The 26,583-nt window shown below is 49.7% G+C and overlaps 4 protein-coding genes across 13 annotated transcripts in view; 2 read left to right on the top strand and 2 right to left on the bottom strand.

Annotated features, from left to right (window-relative positions):
* Positions 1–1,284: 1,284 nt before the first annotated feature.
* On the top strand, positions 1,285–11,099 carry PIAS3 (protein inhibitor of activated STAT 3). 4 transcript variants are annotated; one of them, XM_047872422.1, is made up of 14 exons: positions 1,285–1,413; positions 4,127–4,544; positions 4,703–4,787; positions 5,010–5,060; positions 5,308–5,398; positions 5,897–6,031; positions 6,264–6,369; positions 6,958–7,031; positions 7,163–7,323; positions 8,453–8,586; positions 8,667–8,835; positions 9,002–9,135; positions 9,325–9,362; positions 9,932–11,099. In XM_047872422.1, exons 2-14 carry the CDS (start codon positions 4,130–4,132, stop codon positions 10,196–10,198), a joined length of 1,860 nt encoding a protein of 619 aa, XP_047728378.1. In that variant the 5' UTR covers positions 1,285–1,413; positions 4,127–4,129; the 3' UTR covers positions 10,199–11,099. The 4 variants fall into 4 exon arrangements, 3 of the variants coding, with proteins under 3 accessions (XP_047728378.1, XP_047728377.1, XP_047728379.1); XM_047872421.1 differs by lacking the exon at positions 1,285–1,413 and adding an exon at positions 2,004–2,127; XM_047872423.1 differs by lacking the exon at positions 1,285–1,413 and adding an exon at positions 3,795–3,905.
* On the bottom strand, positions 8,686–14,399 carry NUDT17 (nudix hydrolase 17). Of its 4 annotated transcripts, none has more exons than XM_047872431.1 (8): positions 13,456–14,399; positions 13,053–13,236; positions 12,779–12,804; positions 12,558–12,650; positions 12,214–12,312; positions 11,858–11,994; positions 11,327–11,396; positions 8,686–8,822 (listed from the first exon to the last, which is right to left on the bottom strand). In XM_047872431.1, the coding sequence occupies exons 1-8, from the start codon at positions 13,645–13,647 to the stop codon at positions 8,796–8,798; spliced, it is 828 nt and encodes a 275-aa protein (XP_047728387.1). In that variant the 5' UTR covers positions 13,648–14,399; the 3' UTR covers positions 8,686–8,795. The 4 variants fall into 4 exon arrangements, with proteins under 4 accessions (XP_047728387.1, XP_047728384.1, XP_047728383.1 ...); XM_047872428.1 differs by having other exon boundaries at positions 11,327–11,474; XM_047872427.1 differs by having other exon boundaries at positions 11,327–11,561.
* Positions 14,400–15,680: 1,281 nt separating this feature from the next.
* On the bottom strand, positions 15,681–25,934 carry POLR3C (RNA polymerase III subunit C). Of its 3 annotated transcripts, none has more exons than XM_047872424.1 (15): positions 25,796–25,934; positions 24,583–24,749; positions 23,810–24,065; positions 23,514–23,699; positions 21,774–21,862; positions 21,125–21,229; positions 20,899–20,991; positions 19,170–19,250; positions 18,838–18,889; positions 18,426–18,486; positions 17,835–17,985; positions 17,008–17,109; positions 16,828–16,877; positions 16,266–16,415; positions 15,681–15,839 (listed from the first exon to the last, which is right to left on the bottom strand). In XM_047872424.1, exons 2-15 carry the CDS (start codon positions 24,727–24,729, stop codon positions 15,758–15,760), a joined length of 1,605 nt encoding a protein of 534 aa, XP_047728380.1. In that variant the 5' UTR covers positions 24,730–24,749; positions 25,796–25,934; the 3' UTR covers positions 15,681–15,757. The 3 variants fall into 3 exon arrangements, with proteins under 3 accessions (XP_047728380.1, XP_047728382.1, XP_047728381.1); XM_047872426.1 differs by having other exon boundaries at positions 24,583–24,686; positions 25,796–25,920; XM_047872425.1 differs by having other exon boundaries at positions 24,583–24,765; positions 25,796–25,914.
* Positions 25,935–26,028: 94 nt separating this feature from the next.
* RNF115 (ring finger protein 115) overlaps positions 26,029–26,583 on the top strand; it is an 83,808-nt gene continuing 83,253 nt past the window's right edge. The window contains exon 1 of one of the 2 annotated variants that reach the window (XM_047872432.1): positions 26,029–26,385. In XM_047872432.1, coding sequence (XP_047728388.1) covers positions 26,284–26,385 — 102 coding nt within the window. In that variant the 5' untranslated portion in view covers positions 26,029–26,283. The remainder of the gene's footprint in view (positions 26,386–26,583) is intronic. The other variant, XM_047872433.1, reaches the window with a different exon arrangement.

Below are 26,583 nucleotides of genomic sequence, written 5' to 3' on the forward strand. Positions count from 1 at the left end.
CACTTAAGCTTGAGTTCAGCTTGAGGTCTTACCATTGCTGGCAGCAAACAGCAGGGAAAGAACCTGAGTGTCAGGAGAGGGTGCACATCTTCCCTAAGAACGAAATCCACAAAGTAGTCAGTAATGGTCCAATTCAACAGGTATCTGGGGATATTGGTAGGCTGGTACCTTGATTCTTGTGGTTTGGGTGGGGTCTCATGGGAATGATTATACTGAAGGTTTAATCTAAATGAGAGGATTATTTATATTATTTATTAAAGTACTATTTTATGCCAATTATGGGTGGTTTTTGTTGTCTGTTTTAGAGACAGAGCAAGTGCGAGTAGGGGAGAGGGGCAGAGAGAGAATCCTAAGCAGGCTCCATGCTCAGGGTGGAGCCCAATGCGGGGCTCCATCTCATGACCCTGGGATCGTGACCCCAGCCAAAATCAGGAGTCTGACTCTTATCTGACTGAGCCTCGCTGCCGCCCCTTGCCAATTATAGGTTTAACTGTCTTGCTGCGCTGCTAGACTGAGAGGTCCTGCAAGGCTTTTTATGTCCTCAGCACCTAACGACCTCTGAACAGCATTCAAATGTTTGTTGAACAAATGACATTGTCGCTTAGGTCCCAGCCAACTCACTATAATATGCTATGAGTTCCCCCAGTATCTAATTTGGGTAAATGGCCCTAAAATTGGTGCTTTCTTGGTACCTGCATGAGTGATTAGCTTGGTTGAGCATGGAAGTCTCTGAAAGGTCAGAGGCTTTGAAGAAGAGTAAGTAGTTTAGAGAGGGGAAGAGAGATGACTTTTTGGGTAAGAAATCCTCCCCGCTGCTTACCTTCAGCTACACCAAGGGCGTGGGGTCTCTGGTGACAGTCTGCGTATTCGGGTAGGGGGTGAGGGGCTACAGGGAGAGTTAGGGCTCAGGTACACTTTGGGTTCTAGTAGCTCAGGCTTTCCCCCAGGGAGAAGAGTCTCGTTCCAAGTACGAACCTCTTTAAGCAGACAGATCCCGGTCCCCCTCCGCCCCGGTCTTATTTGCAGCATGACTCCACCCCGGTACACCTGGGCAAGGGGTCAGAGCAACAGTGAGAAGGATGAGATTCAAGAAAGTCCTACCTTCGGATCCACTCACTCGAGGAGTTAATCTCTCAGCGCCCGCTGGGAGTCCCTCCCTCTCCCGCCTCAGACTCCGCCCCCTCCCTCAGTCTCGGCAGCCCTGGCGGGCTCGCTCCGGAGGGGGCGGCCCGAGCCCCAGCGCTGGGCCGGGCGGAGCTCCCGGCCGGGCGGAGCTGCGGCTGCAGCGTCCAGCTGCCGGACCGACCTCCAGCCTCGTAGACCGCGGGAGCGGCGCGGGGCCCCCTCCCCCCACCTCCCCAGCCCACCCTCAGAGCTTCCCGAGCCCCCTCCCCGCTCCCTGCAACTGTGCTGGTAAGTCCCGCTCATCGAACCAAACTTTTTTTGCTGCCGAGCCGGAGTCCTACGGCAGAACCACGAGCAACACTGCAGTTGGCTGGTGGAGGGGTGGGGGTAGGGGCGAAGTACTGAGAATAGCCGTCTGGAACTGAACTAGTCACAACTAGTCATAGCTTCTCCGGAATGGATCAGATCTCGCCCATTTCCCGAGTTGGTAGAACTCTTGACTTTAGCTGGTTAAACTTGTAGAGAGAGAGAGATGAGGGTATTCGCTCCAACTTCTTCACCCCTCCCCCATTTCTCTTAGATTTAGCAGTTCTCGATACTTTCCCTCCATATTTCAAGTAGTGTTGGCTCTCTAAAAGCTCACCCCTCCCAACTCTGGCGTGGCAGAGCCCCCTCCCCCAGGCACTTCGGGTCCGCCTCCTCTTCGGCACCCCCGGGAACCCCGCGATCTTTCAGGCTCCGCTCCCTCCGGTCTTGCACTGGGGCCAAAGACGTGCAGGGGCTGGGTCCAGCCGCGGAGGGAGGGGCTGAGGCTGGGGCCTGTCCGGAGCCGGGCGGGCGGGGCCGGGAAGGGGAGGTGTAAGGGGGCCGGACGGGGCGGAGCAGGCGGCATTTGCGGCCGGCGCCGGGGTGGAGAGTTGCGCGCCGGTCCCTGGGCCTGAGCTCGGGCTCCGGCTCCGGCGCCTGCGATGTCTCAAGATGGCGGAGCTGGGCGAATTAAAGGTACCGGCCCCCTCCCCCATCCCCATCTGGACTGAGCCCGGCGGAACGCCGAGTCAGGGAAGCGACCGAGACTGGGTGCTGAGGGCTCGGGAGGGGGCTGGAGACGTGGCGGGGACTGGCTGCTGGGGGTGGGAGAGAAGTGAAGTGGCTGTGGGCGAGGACCGGGCTGCGGCGGGGCTCCGGGGGCGGGGCCGCGGGGCAGATGTAGGGGTGGGGCCGAGGGGAATTGCAGCTGTTGGGGGCCGAGGCTCAGGGGGCGGGGACGTGGGGTAGAAGTCGGGTTTGGCAGTAGGGGCAGAGGTGGGAGAAGGGCCAGGGGTAAAAGCTGCTGTAGAGGCTTAGGGGGCGAGCCGATCGAGGCCAGGAGATGCGACAGTAGGGGGCAGATGTGGGGATGGGACTGGGGGGCAGATAGATGCACAGGAGGCTCCTCGGGGAGGTGCGGCGGAGAGGATGGAGGTTTGGGGCTGCTCCTGGGTTCCGAGCCTTGGGCAGTACCAGTAGGCGGCTGAGACCTAGGGGGCGGGGCTGTGCGGGCGCCTGGATCGAGGGGTGGGGCCGAAGCATCCCGGAGGCTGAGGGGAAGGTGCTGCCTGGGTGAATCGAAGCTTCGGGCAGGGCCGAGGCGTAGAGGAGTGTGAAACTATGCGATGGGAACGGGGGGGGGGGTGGGGGTGGGGGGTGGGGGTGGGGGTCCTTGACAAAGCTAATGGAAATGGAGAAATAAAAACGGTACCGAGGAAATAAGGGTGGGAGAAGGGTATAAGAACAAGTTTTTCATCACACTCCTCAAAAGGGGTCCAAAACCATAAAACCCCCCGTGAGCGGGAGAATTGTGGAAGGCTAGCAAGGCCTGCCCATGCCAAGGTCTTCCAGAGATTCACGGGAGGGCGTCCTTTAAGGAGAAAGCTTCTTGTGCCCTCCTGCTGCCACACGGTCTTTGAGGGTAACCATATCCGAGGACATGTCACAGAACCTTAAAAAACCATTGGGTTCATCCCCCTGCCTCCTGGCTTTGTTCTGCCTTTTGAAATGGAGCCATACTCCTTGGCGGGCTTGAAGTCTAGTCCCCTGGGCCCAGCTGCCTTTAGGGGAACTTGGATTCTGCACCCTGGCTCAGGAGCCCCGCGGCTTCTCCTCATCCTCCCTGGGCCTCCCTCTCCTCTTCCACCACTAGGCAGGGGGGCGGGGATCACTTAACGTTCTCTATGTAGGAGAGAAACAGGATATTAGTTCCTGGCAGATGGAGTAAACAGGTAAACAAGGAGGCAGCCTGGACTCAGTGATTTACTAGGCAGCCCTTTGCCCCAAGATTTTGTCATCTGCCTCCCTGAAAAACAGGCCCGAGAGAGCAGTGGTTATGTAAATGATGCTTAGAAAGGATTTGGGGGAGTTACAGTCATTGAACCCTGACCTGGAAACCCTGGCCACAGAAGCTTCAGAGGCTTGGGGAAAACAGCTGAGGTGGATTGAGGTGTTGGGAGGGGCGTACCAGGGGGCACAATCCTCCAGCCACCTGCCCCCTTTCTTCCCTGTGGGGCTGTCTGGCCTGAATCCTCTCCTCCCCCTCCTTCTCCCTGTCTCCTAGCCTCTTCCCAGGAAGCTAGGATGGGTCTGAGATTCTGAGAAAGAGCAGGAGAGGAGATAAGCAGCTTAAAGGAGTGTCTAGGCTCAAGGCGGGGATGGAGATAAGAGGCCATAGTGGACTCAGAGGTGTGCCTGTGGATGACTTGCTGTCTGCCCCCTGTGCCACCTGGCCAACTTACAGGCATAGGGAGGTAGGGTTACTGCAGCTCTGGGGGACTGGGGGTCAGGTTGACCTGAGGGTTGCTGAAATGGGACTGAGGTGTCCCTTTGGCCAGGGTGGCTGTCTGGCAGTAACCCACTGGCTGCGGAGTGTCTCTCAGATGAGCGCGGGGGGCGGAAAGAGGCATTGCCTATTTGGGAGCTCAGACCCAGCATCCTCGGCAGGATTCTCAAGTGTCTGTGTTGTCCACAGCACATGGTGATGAGCTTCCGGGTGTCTGAGCTTCAGGTGCTGCTCGGCTTTGCTGGCCGGAACAAGAGTGGACGGAAGCACGAGCTCCTGGCCAAGGCCCTGCACCTCCTCAAGTCCAGCTGTGCCCCCAGTGTCCAGATGAAGATCAAAGAACTATATCGCCGCCGCTTTCCCCGGAAGACCCTGGGGCCCTCTGATCTCTCCCTGCTCTCTCTGCCCCCCGGCACCCCTCCTGTCGGCTCCCCTGGTCCACTAGCTCCCATTCCCCCGGCCCTCTTGGCCCCTGGCCCCCTGCTGGGCCCCAAGCGTGAAGTGGACATTCACCCCCCTCTGCCCCAGCCCGTGCACCCTGACGTCACCATGAAACCATTGCCCTTCTATGAAGTCTATGGGGAGCTCATCCGGCCCACCACCCTCGGTATGGCTCTATCTTCCTCCACCTTCCTCCTGACTCCATGCCTCTTGCCCGGGCCTTTCTTAGGCTTTAGTTCCGTGGGATTGGCAGCCTGGGACGGGGGCAGCCTCCGTGGCTGCCTGTGCATGGGCTGGGGAATAACTGCCCCTTTGTGTCCCCAGCGTCCACTTCTAGCCAGCGGTTTGAAGAGGCACACTTTACCTTTGCCCTCACACCCCAACAAGTGCAGCAGATTCTCACCTCCAGGTACATCTCTCCCAGCATCCTGGGTGTTACCCCTGGACTCTGCCCCCTGACATTCTCCTCTTCTGTCCCATTCTGCCTGTCCATCCTTCTGCACCTGCTTTGTCTCTCATTCTCTGGTGTGTCTCTTCTCTGTCCCTGGGACATTTAACTTTCTGTGTCTCTGTTCAGCCCTGCCTTCCGGGGGACACATCCTGACATGTCTCCCTCTCCTTCTTGTCACAGAGAGGTTCTGCCAGGAGCCAAATGTGACTACACTATACAGGTGCAGCTAAGGTGAGTTGATCCTCTCCATCCCTCCCTGCTGGGCTCCTGTTGGGGGGTGGGAATGAAATAAGGGTATGATAGATCCTGCTAGAGGATGGCCCTGCTCTGCTGTGTCCACCCCAACCCTGGGACTTTTGTCGGATGCCGAGGGCTACAGAGATCCATGACTGAATGACTGAGGTCCCCTGCCTTTCCACCAGCTGCAACTCAAGAAACTGCCTCCCTTGCTGTTTCATCTTTTCTCATCTCTTACCAGGTTCTGTCTCTGTGAGACCAGCTGCCCCCAGGAAGATTACTTCCCCCCCAACCTCTTTGTCAAGGTCAATGGGAAACTGTGCCCCCTGCCGGTAAATGTTCTCCCCTTCTAGCAGTTCTCTCTTCCCTGTTTCAGTTCTTGAATGGTAACTGCAAACCTATTATGAAAGAGATATGCCTAGCACAGTGCCTGGTACATCATAGGGACTCAGTTTACTGATGGATCAATATAATCTAGAGGATACTAAGACAGGGCTGATGGAGAACTTGGAGGAGGGACATTCATTCAACCCAAAGGACAGGGAAGACTTCTCTGGAGTGATGATCTCAGAGCTGAGAGTTGGAAGAAGTGGGGTGTCCCTATTCTTTCTGCTCAGGAACTCATGAGTGGGTTCCTATTTCCCTGGCCAATGAATAAGCTCTCCTTCCTCCCCAGGAATAAACCCCGCACACAGCCCTAGATAGTGCTCTGGGTTTGGGAGTCACTGAATGGGCCCCCATCTCCTTGGTCACCGAGTGAGCTGGCCTTCCTTCCAAGACGTGAGTAACCTGAGAGATAAGATGTCTTGACCAGTCCCTCCTTTCTCCAGGGTTATCTTCCCCCTACCAAGAATGGGGCTGAGCCCAAGAGGCCCAGCCGCCCCATCAACATCACACCCCTGGCTCGACTCTCGGCCACTGTTCCCAACACCATCGTGGTCAACTGGTCATCTGAGTTTGGACGGGTGAGCAAGGCTGAGGCAGGGAGCCTGGAGAAGCCTGCAGGGCGTGAGGGGGAATCATCCAGTGTCTTGGGTTTAGGGAAACATCTTCCTCTTTATGGGTCGTTCTGTCTTAACCCGCTGTCTCTGGTCCTCACGGGACAAAGGGTTGGAGTGGTGGTGGTGATGGTGGTGGTGGTGTGGTGGTGATGATGTGCAGAGCAAAGGCTAATTACCTCCCCCTGCCTCCAAGTAGAACTACTCCTTGTCTGTGTACCTGGTGAGGCAGTTGACTGCAGGGACCCTCCTACAAAAACTCAGAGCAAAGGGTATCCGGAACCCAGACCACTCTCGGGCACTGAGTGAGTAATGTCCTGCCCCTCTTTACCACTCTGATTTGGATCCAAGTTTTCTTGGTCCTCCAGCCTTTATCGCCAAACCCATACCTGACCTGTGACAATATACCTCACCGCTCACGTGAACCCTAACCCTCCCCTCATCCCCTTACCGATCTTCATGGTTGAGAAGTCAGACCACTCCCAGGCACTGAGTGACACCCTCTCACTCTCAGTTATACATTTGCTTTGCACCTCACAGACCCTGCCTCCAGCCTTCCTGGAATATGGCTGCTTGAGAGTGGGAAGAATCTTAAGGATCATCTAATCTAATCTCTTTTGATGTTTCAGTTCCCTCTAAGTCATCTCTGCCAAAGTGTCACCCAGCTATATTTAAGCATCTTTGGGGTCAGGGAAATCTCTCCCTGGCACTCAGTCTTCATGTGATCTTCCACTGGCCTCCAAAGACCACTCCCATGTGACATCCCATGGGTCCCCAGAGGCACTCTGCCCAGCTGCCTCTCAGCCAGAACCATCTGCTTCTGGCCTCACCACCTCCCAGGCTTCATCTCCAGCTTTGCTGACCCCATGGCTCTGGCCTCATTCTTGTTTCAGTCAAGGAGAAATTGACCGCTGACCCGGACAGTGAGGTGGCCACTACAAGTCTCCGGGTGTCACTCATGTGCCCGGTGGGTACAAGGGAGATGAGAAGGGAGGAGGGTGGGGCTAAACTCTGGACCCAGATGAGGGCTCCTAGAGCTACTAGAGTGAGGCTTCCCGGGATGTAGGGACTGTGACCAGAGCACTTGTCTCCTCCCAGCTAGGGAAGATGCGCCTGACAGTCCCTTGTCGTGCCCTCACCTGCGCCCACCTGCAGAGCTTCGATGCTGCCCTTTATCTACAGATGAATGAGAAGAAGCCAACGTGGACATGTCCTGTGTGCGACAAGAAGGCTCCTTATGAATCTCTTATCATTGATGGGTAGGGCTGCTCTGCATTCTGCTTCCTTTTACCTTCGACATCCACTAGGAACCCTCCCATCGACAGGTCAAGATGGCTTCCTTCCCCTCCACGAAGCCCAGCTCTTAACCTATCCACCCCTTTATGTGTTATACGTATAATTTATCCTCTTTATAATATACAGTTGACCCTTGAACGACACAGGTCCACTTATACATGGGGTTTTTTAATACAGTACAGTAAATATAAATGGTATTTTTCTTTTTGATGATTTTAATATTTTCTTTTGTCTAGATTACTGTATTGTAAGAATACAGTATGTAATACACATAATATACCAAATAATGTGTTAATTGACCCTTGATGCTATTGGTAAGGCTTCTGGTCAGCTGTAGGCTATTGGTAGTTAAGGTTTTGGAGAGTCAAAAGTTGTCCATGGAATTTTGATTGTGTGTGAGGTCATGTCCATGGATTTTTGATTGCGTGTGAGTGCTTTTAACTCCCGTTTTGTTCAGGGTCGACTGTGTATATTTCCACCACTGAGGATTTATTGCATGAGGTATCATGCTGAGCACATTGCATATCTCATCTCATCGAATCCTCATAATTAACCCTGTGAGATGGATATTGTCATTACAGGTGAAGAAGCTGGGGCCTAGAGAGATTATCTTGCTCAAAGTTATAATTGTTAGTAAGTGGCGGCGTCAATGTATTGAACTGTTACAATATAACACCTATAACAACTACCTGACCTCTCACTGAGCGTGGCAAAATGTTCTTTTGAAGATTTGGATGTGCAGATCTAGCTAGTCCTAACCCCCTTCCAGAGCCTAAATTATGGCCCTCATCGAGAAGATTTATGAAGTTCTATATCTCTGCTCCTTTGTCTTGTCACAAGTACTATGTGAAACACATGCTTAGAATGTATTTTTTTTTTTTTTTTGAAAACGTAGCATTTGAAGTTTGCAAAGCTCTTTTACATACTTTACTTGATTCTGACAACTCAAGAGAGGTGAGTAGGGGTGAATAATATCCCTGTTTCACAGATGAGGAAACTGAGGTTCAGGAAGGTGAGTCCCAGAACTCCCTGGCTACTGTTCCCAGCTATCTCCCAGCCTCATGAATTCCCGTTATCTCCCCTTCCCCCCAGCTTATTCATGGAGATACTTAATTCCTGTTCGGATTGTGATGAGATACAGTTCATGGAAGATGGATCCTGGTGCCCAATGAAACCCAAGAAGGAGGCATCTGAGGTTTGCCCCCCGCCAGGGTATGGGCTGGATGGTGAGTGACCCCCTGTCCCCCAGCCGAACTGAGTCTTGGATGGCCTCTTCTCTGAGACACAGTCCTCTTACCACCCACAGGCCTCCAGTACAGCCCAGTCCAAGAGGGCAATCCATCAGAGAGTAAGAAGAAGGTTGAAGTTATCGACTTGACAATAGAGAGCTCATCAGATGAGGAGGACCTGCCCCCGACCAAAAAGCACTGTCCTGTCACCTCGGCTGCCATTCCGGCTCTACCTGGAAGCAAAGGGTATGAGGAAATAGGCTGAGTCCGCAGCAGAAGGGGCAGAGAAAGAAGTCAGAAATGCTTTCTGATCACTGGACAAACCCCGGGGCAGAGAGGGGACTCAGGAAGCTGAGCTGGGTGAGGGCGTCTGTTGTTCGCTGGCTGCCCAGCTCCTCCTCTCTCCTCACAGAGTCCTGACATCTGGTCACCAGCCATCTTCGGTGCTACGGAGCCCTGCCGTGGGTACACTGGGCGGGGACTTCCTGTCCAGTCTCCCACTACATGAGTACCCACCTGCCTTCCCACTGGGGGCGGATATCCAAGGTAGGACACTGACCACAGGGTGGGCTCTGCCCTGCCCCGTGTGCCCTTGAAAGCAGATCAGAAGCCCTGCTCCTTTTCAAAGCCTTCTGGCTGTCTTGCAAAGGGCTACAATCCAAAGGATTTTTGGGGGGGGGGGGGGCGTGAAGGGGTCAGACAGGAGGCTGATTTTGATTTTTCTTTTCCTACCAGGTTTAGATTTATTTTCTTTCCTTCAGACTGAGAGTCAGGTAAGTGGTCCCTTGTCCCATGAAGATCTCAGATCTCTGAAGCTTCCTATCTAGGCACTGATGGGTCCCCTCCCCCTCACTTTCCCCTGAGAACTAAATCTGCCTCTCTGTGAGGGAAGGTGGGAGCTGGGGGGCCTAAGGAGGGTGTGGGCACTTTATTTCCCTCCCAGGCCCCACTGGTGCTTCTTCAGATTCTCACCCATGTCTTCTTTGATCCCTTGTTACCGTCCTGTCTCCGGAGTTTTTAGAATCCTGCCCCTGACTATTCACACACAACCTCCCCCCACACCCACGTGCAGTTGAGCGCCATGCCTGCCCTGGCCGGACATTCCACACATTTCAGACGCCCACAAGGCCAAGAACCTAGCAAGATGGAGGGGCTGTCTCAGGGCAGGGAATCGGGTAGGGTATGGGGAAGCAGGGGAAAGAAAGAGAATCTCTCCTGCTTCTCAGAGGGTACCTTGGGATCCGGAGGATTTGAATTATCCCCGGCTATTTCTGAGATGAGTGACTGGGAGGCCGGGTGAAGTCAGGAGAAAATCTTAAACTGTGCCCTTGATTCCTCCCAGCACTATGGTCCCTCCGTCATCACCTCGCTAGACGAACAGGATGCCCTTGGCCACTTCTTCCAGTACCGAGGGACCCCTTCCCACTTCCTGGGCCCACTCGCCCCCACACTGGGGAGCTCTCACCGCAGCACCACTCCAGCACCCCCTCCTGGCCGCGTCAGTAGCATTGTGGCCCCTGGGGGGGCCTTGAGGGAGGGGCATGCGGGACCCCTGTCCTCGGGTCCCTCTTTGACTGGATGCCGGTCAGACATCATTTCCCTGGACTGAGTCCCTTGGATTATGGAAACTTCACTGAGCAAGTGCGCTGTGGGGTCCAGACCCCTGGCCACTCCAACCCCTCAGGGGGCTTTGGCCAAAGGCCAGAAAGACCTTCATGGATGCCTGTTTTGGGCCTTATCTCTGCCTGACAAGTCCAGCACCCAAAGGGTTAATATTTAACCTCTTTTTAAGGACATTTGGGTTCTATTTTTGGAAATGTTCTTTAGATGGTTGGCACATTCCTTTGGGTATGTTAACCTAGGCAGCGGGAGGCACGTGTGTGATGGGGTGTGAGTTGGGAGAAGGGCTGAATCCACTAGAGCCTGGGGGTGGGGTGGAGGGCAGGGGCCTTTCTCTTGTCCTCTAGAGCTCTCTCTTCCCCAAACCTATGGTTCTGTTCCTTCCCTACATCCATGGTCTCTTCATGTCCATTCCATTCTCTTCGGCCAGACAGACAAGTGGAGAAGCTAAGACAGGCCGACACATGGACAGAGAACTCTATTTTGGGTTGCAGATTTTTTTGTACATAAACAAGAAAAACCAAAATACTCCAAAGATGACTTCCCCTGCTTCCTACTTCCCAGTGTGACTGCGGAGGAGATAAGGCCTTAGCTCTGATCCCCAGGGGTTTGGGAGCAGGGCCTGGCCTATTGCCTGGGTCTCTATTTATATATTTAAGTGCACAGTGTTTCCTATGCTGACCAGCTTGGGCCATGAGCTGCTAAAGGCCCGTGGCCCCAGGGTTAGGTCTGGCTCATTCTGCACCTTTTCTGGGAGGTGGGAGGACTTCATGCTCTCCCCATTCTCCTTTTTCAGGCTCCTCTGGGGCTTAAGACCTACGTTGTAATTTTACTTTTTATTCCCAAAGTTGTAGCAAAGTTCTTATCTACAATAAAGGTTGTGAATGTTCTGTGAATGTCTCGGAGGGGGGTTGGGGAGGGAGTTCCACACCTCACTCTCCAGATCCCTGGTTTGGGGCAAGTGGGGGAAAGGGTCCCAGGTTCCGTTCTTGTTTGCAGGCCCTGGTGGGGGTGGGTGGTGGGGGTGTCCCCCAGAGGACTTCCAGGAGCAGCTCCTCCCTCCTGTCCCCCGTGGAGCATTCGGCCAACGTTGCGGGGCCAAGTGCTTTACTCTTACCTGCCCAGATGCTGCAGCCAGAGCCTGAGGGCAAACTTGGTCCCAGCGCTGACCCTCTCGTTGCCTTCTGCTGTGGTCGGGGTCGTCCGCAGCAGCGTGGATGTGGGCAAGGGCAGGGGTTGAGCTCTTTCGTCCTCCCCTAGTTCCACTGTACTGCATGGTGACAGCTCCTGTCTGGGCTGTGCCTTGTGGCTTAGCCCACTTCACCGAATCCTCCCGCCATGGCAGGAGAGGGCTGGGTGGGTGGGTGGGTGTTGACCTCATTTTACAGGAAGGAACAGATTCAAGGGGGGGTAAAGGACCTGAACCCTTGGGAGAGTGGGAGTCCGTGCTAACCAGTCAGAACAGGAACCCTTGGACTCGGATGGACAGTGTCTTTGATCTTGTGTGCTCTCTTCATGATCAGTTGACCAACCCACTCCCTCAATCTCCCTCACCACGCAACATTCCCTCCTGAGGAGGGGAGAGAAGTGGAACTTCTCAACGCGTATGTGTTGGTATTTGGGGGGTGAGGCAGAAGCTCTTACTTACAGGACAGAGGGTGGTAGGTCCCGGGGAAGATGTGTGAGTGTCTCTGTCCCATCCTCTGCAGCAGCCACGGCAGCTGCTATCTCTGGTCCCAGCCACATAAAGGCACTCACCTCACTTGGGTTTGGTTGGATCCGGGCCTGGGGCCAGACATGTAGGTCCCTTAGCCATGGCCTCTCTCTTGGTTGCAGGCCTGTTCTTGGTTGCAGACTACCCACAGGTGGAAAGGAGGCAGACTTGGGGCAGGGACAGGGGCTGTTGGATTTCTTGGTTATCTCTGACCCCCCCCCATCTTAGTCACAGAACCAGTCTGCATGGACTCCTGAGCCCCCATTTCCTTCCTGCACCACCAGCCCTACCTGCAGCTGCTGCTGTGACTCCCAGGAGACCACGAGTAGATAGAGAATGATGTGATGGTATCTGGGGAGACCCCAGCTCAGCCTAGGAGGGTAGGCAGACTAAGAGAAGAATACAACAAAAGTGAGAACTTCCTGTCTCTTTCTGAGACTGTAAATACAGCTGAGGAAGCGCAGGGTCGAGATGGTGCAGGAGGGACCCAGGTGGAGACTGTGGATTTGGGGACTCCACTTCCCTCCCCCCGGCCCCCAATGTTTCTCCTGGGCCAAGGCAGGTAGGACTAAGAAGAAATTGTTAAGGGCTCTTAGTTAAATAGGAAGGGACCTTTGCCACCTTCCTGTCTCACCTCCCATAACCCCAGAGGGACCCAAGAGAACTGGCCGTGGGGCAGCTGTAGTCCAGTCTCCTCCTGAAGCTCTCGCAGCCCTCCGTCCAACAGCTGGGAGCAACAAAGGACAGGTCACAGTGGCAGGTGCCAGACTCCTCCAAGCCCCTCTGCCCACACCCAAGGCAGCCCCAGTCTCGGGTTTCAGGGCAGGGTGAAGGTTGGGCCAGCAGTCCGGTTACCTCTTCATCAAGTCCCACGTGCCCACCTGCGACAACAGTGGGACCGATAGGTAAGTGGTGGTGTTCCTGGCCGGGGACACCCCCCCCCCACCCCCCACACACTATTTACACTACTCCCTCCCATGGGCGCTGATGCCGTTGTGATCCTTTGTGAAAAGGGGACCGACCACATTTCTGGGCCTGTTTCTCTGTCCTTTGGAAACTGGGAATAACATTGTTGGGTGAAGGGCCACTTTCTTCCCTGGACTTGGGATCTTGTCCTCGGGGCACTCACCTGGGGGTACCCAGAGGTTGGGAGAAACGCTGAGGGTGCGTGTCCTGCGCGTTAACAAGACAGACTGGTCGCTGGACTGCAGAAGGACGGCCACACCCAGATCCACACCTCGGTTGCTGGGCAGCTCGGCCCCCGGAGTCCTGAGCTGCTGGTCCAGGGCCGCAAAAGGGCAGAAAGGGGGTCGCTGGCGGGAGGGAGCCGTTCGGGTTAAGGCTTCAGAACTGGGGCAAAAGTCGGGCGACAGCGCGCGATGGGGCAGGAGGTTGAGTCGGGGCGACACTTGCACCCCAGGCCTCTCACGCCAGCTCCCGCCCGACCCCGGTCTCCTCCTTCGATTCTTCACTCCTGCTCCGCTCCCCCCCTCCTGGTGTCCCCTCCTCCCCCGGGTCCCCCTTCCCCCGACCTGGAGCGGAAGCCTGGCCGAGGAGCCTGGGAATGGCCCGTCCGAGAGGACGAGTCGTCCTCGCTTCAAGCCGCAGTGCGTGGGCCACGGCCCGAGCCCTGGCCCGGCGCCCAGGAGGCCACACACACTCTGGGCGAAGCTCGGCGACTCCGCGCGCCCGGACAGGAGCAGCAGCACCCGCGCGGCGGCCATAACGCCGCCCTGGGGTTGGGGCCGCGGCCCACCTGGCGCCCTCTGCTGGTCCAGCGTTCGCAGGGTCGGGACCTAGAAAGCTTCCGCCAAACGCCCCGGGACGTTTAGGCAGAACCCTGGGGGATGAGCCACGGGTGCAATGTTAGTTACTAAGAGACAAAGAAGAAAACCTCTCAATCTCAGCTTCCCCTTTCTTCCCCTCTTCTCTGTTTAGAAGAGTGATCCCAGACTGATTTCTCAACTCACGTGTCCAATCCCGCCGGCCAAGGGCTGAACCATCAGCCGCCCGCGGTCGCTCTGCGCGCACCTACCTCCCATAGTAGGTGCCACCACGAATTAATTGCGTAAGACTCCTCGCCAGACACTCAGGAAACATTTTTGACACCTCCCTTTTTCTTCTCATTCAAATGCCAACCCAATGCAGCGGATTCTACCTCCTTAAACTTTCTCCAATCCATGTCTCTCTCCAGCCTCCATCGTTCCAGTCCAAGCCTTCCTTATGTTCTGCCTGAGATACTATCCCAAGTCTCCAAAACAGTCCTTCCCCTACTTCATTCTTTAGGCTGCTTCCAGAGTGATCTTTCTCAAACACAAAGCTAATCATCTTGCTTCCTATGGCTCAGAAGGTAACCTACTAAGCACAGTATAGCGAGGACCCACCACCCCTTGCTCCTGCCCGTCTCTCCAGCCTCAGTTCTGGCAGGATTTATGCCCTATTTTCTAGTCACATCCTATATGCAGTTCTTCCTGGAACCAAGCTCTGCTTCCCTCTGGGACCCCCTTCCCCTTCCACCTGGCAAACCCTCATCATTCAAAAGAGATTGTGACTTTCTCTGTTGTTCCTTTCCTTACCTCTTTGTGTAAAATACTTTTCTACTAGAGCCCTCATTATTTCCTTGTTATTTGTCTCCTCCCACTAGGCTATACTGGCATATTCATCTTTGTATCCCTAGAGCCTGGTCCAGTCCTGGGCACTGACAGGTGCTCAGTAAAGGATGGTGAGTAGCTTGAAGGCAGGGACGGTATCGTATTTATCTTTGTATATTATATCCAGTATAATGGCTAGCAATGAATTGCCAATTGACTGTTGAATTAGACTAATTCATTAATCTTAATGAATTAGAACGGACACTGGTAAGAGGAAACTAAAGAGATTGTAACGACACCTACCTGCTTTAAATGAACTGAAGCTACTGGGACAAATTACATTGAGATGAATCATCTACCCATGGTACTGAGAGAGAAAACTTAGAATTGCTACTTTTAAGAAACCATGGAGAAGACGAAGGCAATGACTTCTTGAGTGTTTACCATATGCCAGGCATTGTGCTGTGTCTTACACACAGTTTCAGATGTGCTAGAAGCTTGGAGATGGCAAACTGTAGATTCTGCTGTGAATGCTGGGGCCGATCCACCTGCTGGCCCATCGCGTACTGTGTGTGTGTGTTTGTGTGTATGTAAGATTACAATTTAACAAAATAGAGAACAGGGGTAATTTGAGAATGGAATGAACTACTCAGGAAAAAGTTTCTTCCACTGCTAGGGATGTTCAAACACAGGCACGGCTGATTTCCTGGTGAGAAATGATGCATCTGATAGATGATTACTCTAGTTGATTTAAGGTCCTTTCCTCTGTCAAAATCTGATGAAGGGAGAATACAGTGATGGGGCTAAGACAGTTTCAGCAAACTTTAAAAAACTTTCTGGGGGCGCCTGGGTGGCGCAGTCGGTTAAGCGTCCGACTTCAGCCAGGTCACGATCTCGCGGTCTGTGAGTTCAAGCCCCGCGTCAGGCTCTGGGCTGATGGCTCAGAGCCTGGAGCCTGTTTCGGATTCTGTGTCTCCCTCTCTCTCTGCCCCTCCCCCGTTCATGCTCTGTCTCTCTCTGTCCCAAAAATAAATACACGTTGAAAAAAAAAAAAAAATTAAAAAAAAAAAAAAAAAAAAAAAAAAAACAAAAACCTTTCTGGCGTATTCTAGGCAGGAGGGATGGAGAGGGCATTCCAGTATAAGAATCTGCAACATATTCCACTGTAAAGAATGCATCAGGCACTGCCTTTATTTTTCCTTCCAATCTCCTCAGACTTTTTGAGGAAGGCTCTTTTTCCAGGTCATTGTCTCTTCATGGTGCTCTCAATATATGACTCCAGCAGGAAGATGGTTTCATCCACTTGGATCTCACTGGCATCCAACCTGAGTGAAAAAGGGAAAGCGTTTTCCAGACTGAACATTCATGAGCATATTTAAGATCGGAGGCCATGGAAAATGGACTTGAAGGCACTTTAAGACATAGTTTGAAGGCAGAGGTGACGGCAAAGGTCTAGAAAATAAGTGATGGAGGCCTGCATGAGGACCAAGATGAAAGGCCAGATTGAGGCACACTACTGAGCTTAAATCAACAGACTTGGTGAATAAGAGTGTGGTAAGGGAGAAGAAGCTGAAGATGCTTTCAGAGTTCTTAGCTTAGGAAAACAGGTGGATTAAATTCTGCCAGTCGAGCTGGGGAGGAAGACAGTGAGTTTAGGATTGCTTGGGTGAAGTTGGAGTGTTAGCAGGGTATCAAGGTGGATTTTTCTGAAAGGTATTTTGAAACATAGGTCTGAACTTTATGATACTTACTTGTTGACATTACGCTTCAGGGTTTCTAGCTGCTGGCGTTCAGGGGCTGTGATCATTTCCTCTATTTCTTGTAGCTGTGCGTCCTCTGCACCTGTAGCCTGCATAGATGCAATGATGGCTTCTACCCTCTGTGACTTTTCCAGCAGACGCCTGTCAGACAAACACAACTCTGAGGTATGTCCCCTAGCCTTGGAGATTCTCTTTTACCTGTTAGCCTTATGGCAGAACTCCCCCATCTCCCACGTTCCTGATCAAATAGATACTGTCACCCACTAACCAGTTTTTACAAATTTAAATATACGACTTCACTCCTCAAACTCTTACTGCCTCTCATCTGTTTAATGCCAGTTTGTACGTTTCTCATAAATTTAATCTGCCAAATTATTTTACTGGGGGTATATTAGAGCAGTTTAGACTAATGTATGATTTATGTCAACCCAAGACAATATTTCAATGCGACTAGACTGGTTATTGTCTCTTTTGGTCTCTATTTCCACAGGAAATTTCCCTTCAAGACTTTGACCTTGAAAAATGTAATTACTCAATTGAAAATGCTACTTACTTGTTCTCTTTGGTTTCAAACTGTCTCCTTTCTATTAAGTTGGCTATGCTCTGAGGGGAGAGAAGAAACACAGAAATGCACATGGTTCTATTTAAGTAGCTCAAGTAGAATAGCTAAAGGGGGCATGAGGGTGAGACTTGTCCGGTGGAAGGAATGGGGAGAAGGTCCAGAAGCAGTTACCTTGTAGCACCTGTGCAGCAACATTCGGGCAGCTGACAGGATGTTCACAGTATATAAATAGAAGGTCCTGGATGGGGCATGGTCTGGCGTTTTGGGAATTTCCTATTTGTCCACAGAAAGACAGAAAAGAGAAATCAGACTCTTCTTTAGAACTGGCAGAGTAAACGCCTGTCCCATCCAGAGCTACTCAACCCTTTCTTTCACTTATACTCTTCTCTTCTCCAGTCATTCAGCATCTGGGTTTATCGCAAAATCGGCCACATGAAGAGATTTGTCTATATGATTGTTGGCATCCTCAGTGGGGAAGAAAGAGAAGGCAATTAATGCTTACTGATTGTATTTGATCTTTAAGCTAAACCACGTTATTTTTATTACCACCATCCATCACATTAAGGATGAGAAAAAATGACGGTAGGTACTTTGCTCAATATAACTGAATCAGGGGCAGAATTGAGATTCTGTTTCGTCATAGGGTATACTACATGGCTCTGCACGTAGTGAAGACCCAGAAGATGCTGCTGAGAAATTTAATCTATAATAAACTTAATGCCTGAAGAAAGGACAAATCGCAGGGACTAAGAGCTGAGGAATAAAGGGTGATTCTGGGGTGATTTCTTGGCCATGCCTCTTTTCAACTAGGCCACTTAAAGCTCCCCAATTCTTTTTCAAGTTCTCACTATGTCTTGGTTAATCTTTTTTTTTTTTTTTTTTTTTTTCCATCTCACAGCTGGACAGAGAGTTTGCTTCGGGCTCAGGATGTTTGCCTCAGAAGTTTCTTTCACCCTAGGCCAGCTCCACTGGTTGGTGACCATTATGCCACTGGTTACCTGGAGTGATATGAAATTTTCTGAGAGCATCTTATAAAGCATATCCTTTGCCTCCTTTGCTGGAATCATTGCAAAGTCTTCTACTTGTTTCTGCTCCAGGTGTTTCTTTTGCAAAACTAAACGGAATATTCTGGCACAGCGAGACCCAAATCTGGAAAGGAATAAAGAGAGTAAATGGCATACCAACATAGGTAAGTTTTAGCTCCGAGTCACAAATGGCGGCTGCTCTGTTTCCATGTGTGGGGCCAGGGCCAGAGAGAGGAGCAGTGGTCAGGGAGTTCTCTCACAACTCCAGACTGGTGACGGTACTGCTGACCACACTGCTGACTCCCGTGAGTACCTCAGTTCCTGCATTTGTAAGGAAAGGCTTTAGGAAGTCTGGTTAATTGGCATCACTGGGAATTAAGCAGGAGGATATTTAGGGTGAAGAGTAGTGGTGGGTGGGATCTGTAACAGTCCAGTGGAAAAATGGGGCAAGATGCACCGAGATGTATCTACATTGCTTGCTTACAGAATGATCAAATTGCTTATTCAAATGGAGTGTGGAAAGGAAGTGTCAGACCCCAACCCTGAGCAGGGTGATCTCCTTACCTCTCCTGTACGACAGACTCCAGAGTGGCCGTGGCTAGGGATCCTAGAGCTTTATGCAGGTCTTCACATAGAGGATTAAGGTCAGTAACGTTCTGGCCTGGTCACTGGGATCTTAGTTTTATTCCTAAGTCTCTAAGTTAAAATTTAAATGCAATTTTATCTTTCACATTGGTCTTACTTATAGTATGAAAATATTTCAATACCTTCATTTACTAGGATTTAAGTCAGGGTTTTGTGGAACTAAAATTTGGTTATTTAAAAGTCCTTTTTACTTCTTTATCATCTAATGTAGTAGTTCGGTTTTCTGAATTATTTAGTATACTGAATATTATCCAGTCTCTTCTTTCATAAGTCACTATTCTGTTTCATAGTTCAGGTTGCCCAACAGTAAGGAAATAACTGGTAAGGATACTGATGACATACATTCCTCCACCACTGTCGCCAGACTTTCCAACAAACTCTAGCTATTAAAAAAAAAAGAGAGAGAGAGAGAGAGAGAGAGAGAGAGAGAGAGAGAGAGTGTTAACTGAATGGAAAGTCCAGTGATTCTGTTTCCAAAGGAGCAAATCTGGCCAAGAGTCTGCAGCAGGTAGCCCTCCTATCTGTCTGAGCTGGCCAGGTAGAAAATGAAGCTCCCACAGGATACCAGGTTTCAGTGGCAGAAATAAATTGTAAACATAGCAGAAAAAAGAAACAAACAAACAAACAAAAAAAAAAATAGAAAGAAAGCAAATTCAGACTTACTGGATCGTCTGCCAGTAGAGTGAGATACTGATCGAGAACTTGTTTAGAGATGTTATAGCCAACAGGCAGGGATCTAAAGATCTATGGAGCAAAAGAGATGGTGAAAATGGGTTTGGGAAGTTAGAATTGCTGACATTACTGAGATAAAGATGTTTTAATTTTAGGTATCAGAAGTATAAATATGTCCAAATGTATAGCAGCATTGTTTGTAAGAGTAAAAAACTAGAAACAATCCAAATGCACAATAATAAGCAACTGATTAAAATAAAGTACAGCATGGCTACTAAGTGGAATATGATACTGCCATTATGAAAAATGAGACAGATTTAAATATACAGACATGAAAAAGGTGGCTTAGATATACTGTCATATGAAAAAAGCAACTTTAGAACAGTATGTAAAGTAAAATCCTATTTTTTTTGCTAAATATATATATATGTATATCTACATAAATGTGACAGTAAAGATAAGTACCAACTATATACAGGAATCCCTGGGGCTGGGATCATACAAAACTATATATTTAAACTGAGGTATTGTTATACATAGTAACAAGTCCAGATCTTAGAGGTTCAGTTTGATGAGTGTTGACAATTATACCCACAATAAGATACAGAACATGTCCATCATTCCTAAAAGTTTAGGGGGGGCTACAACTTAAAAAAAATTATGCATTTCTATGCTGTCTGAATATAGGTCACGTAATAATTTTTGTCAAAAGAAAAAACCCCGAAATCTTTGTTATGTAACAAGTTCAAAAAATTTTAATATAAAATGAAAATATAATTATATTTAATATGGATACATATTGTTATGAAATTAAATATGTTATTTGATACATTAAGTTTTTCATGTTTTAAGAAAGACATACATTAAAAACAAATCTGAAATACACAAAATGAATATACTCAACAAAACAAATGTAAGGGACCAAATAATGTTTGAGCACCAACAAATGTTCTCAGATTCCAAATAGTGGAGTCTAAGAACAATTAGGAATAGCTTGTACTTTGACCAAGGTAATGGTTTAGGTTTTTAAAGGCTAGATCCCTAGAGACCAAATATTTTTTTCTTTAAAAAAAAAATTTTTTTTTTAATGTTTATTTTTGAGACAGAGCGAGAGACAGAGTGCAAGTGGCAGAGGGTCAGACAGAGGGAGACACAGAATCCGAAGCAGCCTCCAGGCTCTGAGCTGTCAGCACAGAGCCTGATGTGGGGCTCAAACTCATGAACCATGAGATCATGACCTGAGCCAAAGTCGGATGCTTAACCAACTGAGCCACTCAGGTGTCCCTCTTTCTTTTTTAAATGTTTATTTATTTTAAGGGAGAGAGAGAGAGAGACAGAGAGAGAGAGAGAGAGAGAGAGAGAGAGAGAGAGACAGGGAGAGTGAGCAAGGAAAGGGCAGAGAAAGGGAGAGTGAGAATCCAAAGCAGGCTCTGCATAGTCAGTGCTGAGCCCTGTCAGTGCAAGAGCCAGGGCTTGATCTCATGACCATGAAATCAGACCTGAGTTGAAATCAAGAGTTGGATGCTTAACCAACTGAGCTATCCAGGAGCCCCAAGGCCAAATAATTTCAGCACTACCATCTGAAGAGAATCCCTGTCCTACCTGAAACAATAAAAACTCGTTCAAAGGCTCAGACCTCAACCTAATCCCAGGTTCTATGTAGAAGAATTATAATATCCCATGGTGTGTCAGAAAACTAGTACAAGAACACGAAAGTCACCTCATTGGAAGACAACGGCTGGGTGAAGGGAGCAGTAGAGGGAGTGGTAATCTCACTCATCCGAAGCATAGTCCGCACGATCTCGCTGCTGGTCTGGGTTTGAAAAGTGAACTGGAATTCAGAATTCACTCTGCTGTGCTGGCTCTGGCTATATGCCAATGGCCACATCTGGCAAATAAGTGAATGTTCCTGATCCAGGCCACTGTCCCACCCACTCAGATATCACCTGGTCCATCCTGTTGGCAACTGCGCTGACAATGGCTTGGTCACGGAAGTGCTGGTGGAATCTGTCAAGGTTGGCCTGCCAATAAATCCCATCATCTGGAATGGGCTGAGGAGGAGAAAAGGATTAAAGAGAAACATTTCGATACAGAAAATATGGTGAAGAATTTTGCGGGGGAAGAACTGGATTTAGCTGTTCACTATTTCTTTTCCTATTCAGTAGCAACTACGTGGACTGGACAAAAATCATCCAATCATGTGGCATAGTGCCTTGACAAGACAAACTCACAATACCCAACTTTAGATTCTCTAAACTCACCTCTAATCTTTCTCTGTCTGAACTCTTAAGTCTCCCATTTACCCCTCTCTTCCTGCTCTCAGCATATGACCTTGCCTCTTATTTCAGAGAGAAAACAGGCAGTCTTTTTTCTGGCATAAGCTGTTACCACTGTCCAATGACTGAAGTGAAGTGAAGCCTCAGAAGGGGATGGCAAGGGAGTTCACACTGCTAGTTTATTCCTGGCCAATATTTAATGAAGTTCATAATCCTCCTACTTCTCAACCAAGGACCTTGTCAACTCTCTTGGGGCTTGTTACCTTTGTGCTCTTTCTGCCCATCAGGGTGAGGACTCCTAATCAAGAAGCCCCATTACCTCTTTGTTATCTGTGCCATGTTTTGGTCTTTTGGCCTTCGGCTCCCCAGCAGCATCTTCATCAGATGATCTTCTCCTTTTACCTTTTCCTGCCAAATAAAACAGGTGACTAGTGAGGCTCATCTCATATGAAGACAGGAAATCACTGAACATAAGAGCAGGTGTCCCTCCATCCCAAGATACCTCCAGCTGCCTCTAGGCTAAAATTGCTGAGGAGCTACAAGAAATTCAAGTTGGAGTGCCTGGGTGGCTCCGTCGGTTAAGCGTCTGACTTCAGCTCAGGTCATGGTCTTGTGGTCTGTGGGTTCAAGCCCCACATCGGGCTCTTTGCTGACAGCTTAGAGCCTAGAGCCTGCTTCGGATTCTGTGTCTCCCTCTCTCTCTGACCCTCCTCCGTTCATGCTCTGTCTCTCTCTGTCTCAAAAATAAACATTAAAAAATAATAATAATAAAAAAAGAAATTCAACTTAATGATGAAGCCATTTGAAGGCTCCATATAGTCACAAAATTAAGTCTTAATCTTTCTCCCTCAAACTGCTCCTGCTCCAATGCTTCCTTTCAGTAAGCGGGACCATCCTCCTCCCCCATATGCAAGTCAGACACACAAATGTCATTCTTGGTACTTCTGTCCTCTTTACCCCTTCTAGATATAATTTTTCAATGGGTTTGTCAACATTTATTTTTGCCCCATCCTTTCTGCAGGCAGAAAATTCTTTTAAAAATGCAAATAAGGTCATGTCACTTCCTTTAAATCCTTTGGTGGTTTTTCTTTGCTCTTAGGATAAAAAAGTTGCTATAGAAGGTCTTGCACGATCTAGCCCCTCCTTATCTTTTTTTTTTTATTTATGTATTTTTTTTTTTTTTAATTTTTTAATGTTTATTTATTTTTGAAGGAGAGAGAGTGTGAGCAGGGGAGGGGAAGAGAGAGGGAGACACAGAATCGGAAGCAGGCTCCAGGCTCTGAGCCCGTCAGCATAGAGCCCGACGTGGGGCTCGAACCCACAAACCGCGAGATCATGACCTGAGCCGAAGTTGGACGCTCAACCGACTGAGCCACCCAGGCGCCCCAAGTTTGTTTATGTATTTTGAAAGAGAGGGAGAGAGAACCACTCCCAAGCAGGCTCTGTGCTGTCAGCATGGAGCCTGACGTGAGGCTTGATCTTACCAACTGTGAGAGCATGACCTGAGCTGAAATCAAGAGTCAGAAGCCACCCAGGTGCCTCCCTGCCTTTCTATCCTTATCTCATAGTTCTCTTACCTTTGCTCACCATGATTTAACTACACTGACCCATTTTTTACTTCCTCAAATAACCTATTTTTTCCCCCTCACTGCATACTATTCCTTTTGCCAACAATGTTTGTCCTCTGAACCCCTTCGTACATCACGTCACTGGTTAGTTCCTACTTTTGCTTCAAATAGTAGTTCAAATGCCACTTTCTTAAAGAAGCATGTGTTTTAAACCTTGATAAATCTGGTCCCATTATATGTTTTCATAACACCACATACTTTTCCTTCATAATACTTACCACCGTTAGTTACATATCTATGTGGTTATTTGATTAATGTAAGTCTCTTACATTAGACTTAAGGCCCAAAAGGTCAGGGACTTGTTTATCATTTTACACCAGAGAATAAATCCTTGGTAACTGCTCGATGGATTCATTCATTCATTTAATGATCATTGAGGAAAAATCCACAATTAGGGCATGTCACAGTTCTAGGGGGTCAAAATTCCTTACCTATCAAGCTCAGTTTAGGAACCAAGTACATGTCCTTTTCACTGATGACAAGAATGGGGGCAGGTGGTGGCGGCCCAGGGTCTGAATTCTCAGTAACAGGCACCCAGGGGCAACGCTGCACAAAGTGTGTGTCTGCTAGTCGCACAAATGTGTTTGATACCTCAGAGTAGTCCATGGTCTTGCCATCTGTACAACAGGAGGAAAGAGGCAGGTGAGATGGCCTAAGTTAGCTGCGGGTCCACTCCTGCAGTCAGCTAACCTATGTTTTTGCTAACAGCTGTGGATACAGTACTGACCCTCCATAGTCTCTGTAAGCCGGTCTGCCACTTTCTTCACAACAGCTGACATTGTCATTTTGCCATTCAACAGCAGCTCCTCAACAATGAGCTCTCCAGTGTCACTGTACAGTGTTTTGGCAGTATAGATGTACCGGGGATACCTAAGCATTCGCAACACTCGGCTGCACTGGGCTTCATACTCCACTACGCCACGTTTGTGCACTTGATATATCACCAGGTTGTGCTGGATGAGCACACAAAGGGCTTTTTTGACCTAGTTGGGACCCAAAAGAAAGGAAAGATCTGAAGACACAGCTCATTTGTGTTGCCAATTTTTGTCCAACAATTTACTAAGTATTAGGAGATGGCTGGCTAAGAACCTCTGTGCTTCTTCCTTCCCTCCACTGGAACAGTGATTAAGAATCACATGTCAATGGAAGAAATCAGCAAGATTTCTCCCTGTGATGCTCATATTTTCTCTGATCGTTCAAAGTACAATGTACTTTCCTTCCATTGTACTCATTCCTTAAAGGTAGCACTGAGATTAATAGACTCATTATGAATAAATGAGGTCTGACATAATAAGAGCAAAGATTTGCCTAAGAAGCCGTGATGAGCCACCTTGAGAAGAACCTTGAGGCCTATATCTCTTCCCACCCCCCCGCCCCCACCAATAACACTGTTTTGAACCTAGGGGAGACTCTCTCCCTTTTCTATTTTGTGGGGTAAGGAGCAACAATATTTAAAGGTAGGTAAACGAATGAAAGCAAATTAATGTTGTTTACACATACCTGATCCAGTGATGTTCCTGTGTCGTGGGCAATTACTCTTAATGGCTGGCTGCCAGTTCTGATTAGGTGGACTCCTATTTTTTCTACAATCTCTCCAAAATGCTCTTGCAGCAACAAAGAACAAAGTTTAATTTCTGCTTGAGTCATTGTACCAAGGAGTCTCAGAGCTAGGGGGGAAAAAAGCTATATGATGGAAAGTTTTTCTTTTATGCTGGAAGCAGAGCTGCTGAGTGCAAATTTATGTATTTCTGGGGGCAATTTTGACATTACATATCAAAAGGCTTAATTAACATCTTGCATACCTTCAACCTAATAATTTCGTTTTAGATACTCTGTCTCAAAAAAATAAATAAAAGATGTCACTGTACTTCTCCTTAGAATACTGATATACTGGAAACAACCTAATGTCTAACAATAAGGAGTTAATTCAGTAAATGATGGCACACCCATACAATGGAATACTACGCCACCATTTAAAACAAAGTTTATGTACGAGCATAGAAAATTGTTCATTAAGTGAAAGAAGCAGGTTACAAAGCAAAATGTAGAGGAAAACTCAATTATTATGAAAAACAAAAAAAGAGAAATATGTGTGCATAAAAAAAGAAAAAAGACAAAAGACTCGAAGACTATATGTCAAATTGACCTTGATGGGATTATGTGTGATTCTAATGTTCTTCAAAAATTGTTGTAGATGGTATTGCAATGTCATAGACCTTAAATTCTATCTATACTTCATTTGCTTGGGAGAATTAAGGCCACTGTTCACAGCCCACTGGGAGTGAACAGGTAATGGCATTCCCAGTCCATTAAGGAAATGACAACTTAGAAAAATAAAGTAAAACTTCTCAACTGGGTGTTTCAAATAGATGAAATATGTTGTCTGAAGGGCAGTATTTAATTCTGAAATTTCTACTTCTTGACAAAGTAGACACAAACAGAAACAGACATAGTTGACTCTACATACAGTATGATTACTTCCTTATTATCCCAAGTGCTACCAAACACTGGTTTGTTCATGTATTCTCCCAAATCCCCAGAGATCAAGTCTTTGCCTCTCTGCCTCGGTATTCCCACCCACACGTCTTCCGCCAAGCATCCTCAGAAAAGGACTTCCAAGGAGCTCAGCTCCTGACTCTGCACACCCTTCACGCAGCTTCCCCTTCCGGACTTGGTCCCTTGGTCCAGAGACAAGGCCGCTTCGCCCACTAACCTCCGGGTCAATGCAGTCTAATGCCGCCGCGTAGCCCACGGTGGCTTCTTGCGGCTCCCGCTGGCCGCCGGGGCAGAGGGGGAGCCCACGGCCTCGCACGCCAGCGCGCGGATGACCAGTAGGAGGGAAAGGGAAACAAGGCGTGCCGCTCTACCCCAGAGTTTCAGTGGTTTCCGGTGACGCTCTTTCTTTATTCTCGCTGGAAGGCTGGAGGACCTGCAAGCCGCTGTCTGAAGAGCCGGCGGGCGGGCCGCGGCGGGCGGACTCTCCTTCCTGCGCCTCTCTGGTGCCGGGAGGCGGGCCGCGGGGTCGCCGTCCGCGCCGCCGGCTCGCTGGGCCCGGCGGACTCACGTGACCGACGCGGGCGCTGGAGCTGCGGGCCGCCCTGAGGAAGCGGCGGCGGCCGAGGCGGCGACCGCAGCCGGGAGGTAGCTGCCTGACGAGGGACGGGCCGCTGCCCTCTCGGACAGCCGCGGCGGAAGAGAAAGATGGCGGAGGCCTCGGCAGCCGGGGCGGGCGCGGGCGCCGCTGTTGCCGCGCACCGGTTTTTCTGCCACTTTTGCAAGGGCGAGGTCAGCCCCAAACTACCGGTAAGAGCCCCGTGCCCTCTGCGCTTGGGCCTCCGCGTGGATTCCTCGCCCCGAAGTCCCCGAATGGGTCTTAAGCTTCCTGCACAGCCCGGATTCCTCTGACACCCGTCTCCCAAATACCCGCTGCTCACTGTTCTCCGGTGGCTCGTCACAGACCCCGGGCGTCCCGGCCCCGGCTCCGGAGCTCCCGCCCAGCCC

This window comes from Prionailurus viverrinus, chromosome C1 (assembly GCF_022837055.1).
Source record: "Prionailurus viverrinus isolate Anna chromosome C1, UM_Priviv_1.0, whole genome shotgun sequence".
Classification (NCBI taxonomy): domain Eukaryota; kingdom Metazoa; phylum Chordata; class Mammalia; order Carnivora; family Felidae; genus Prionailurus; species Prionailurus viverrinus.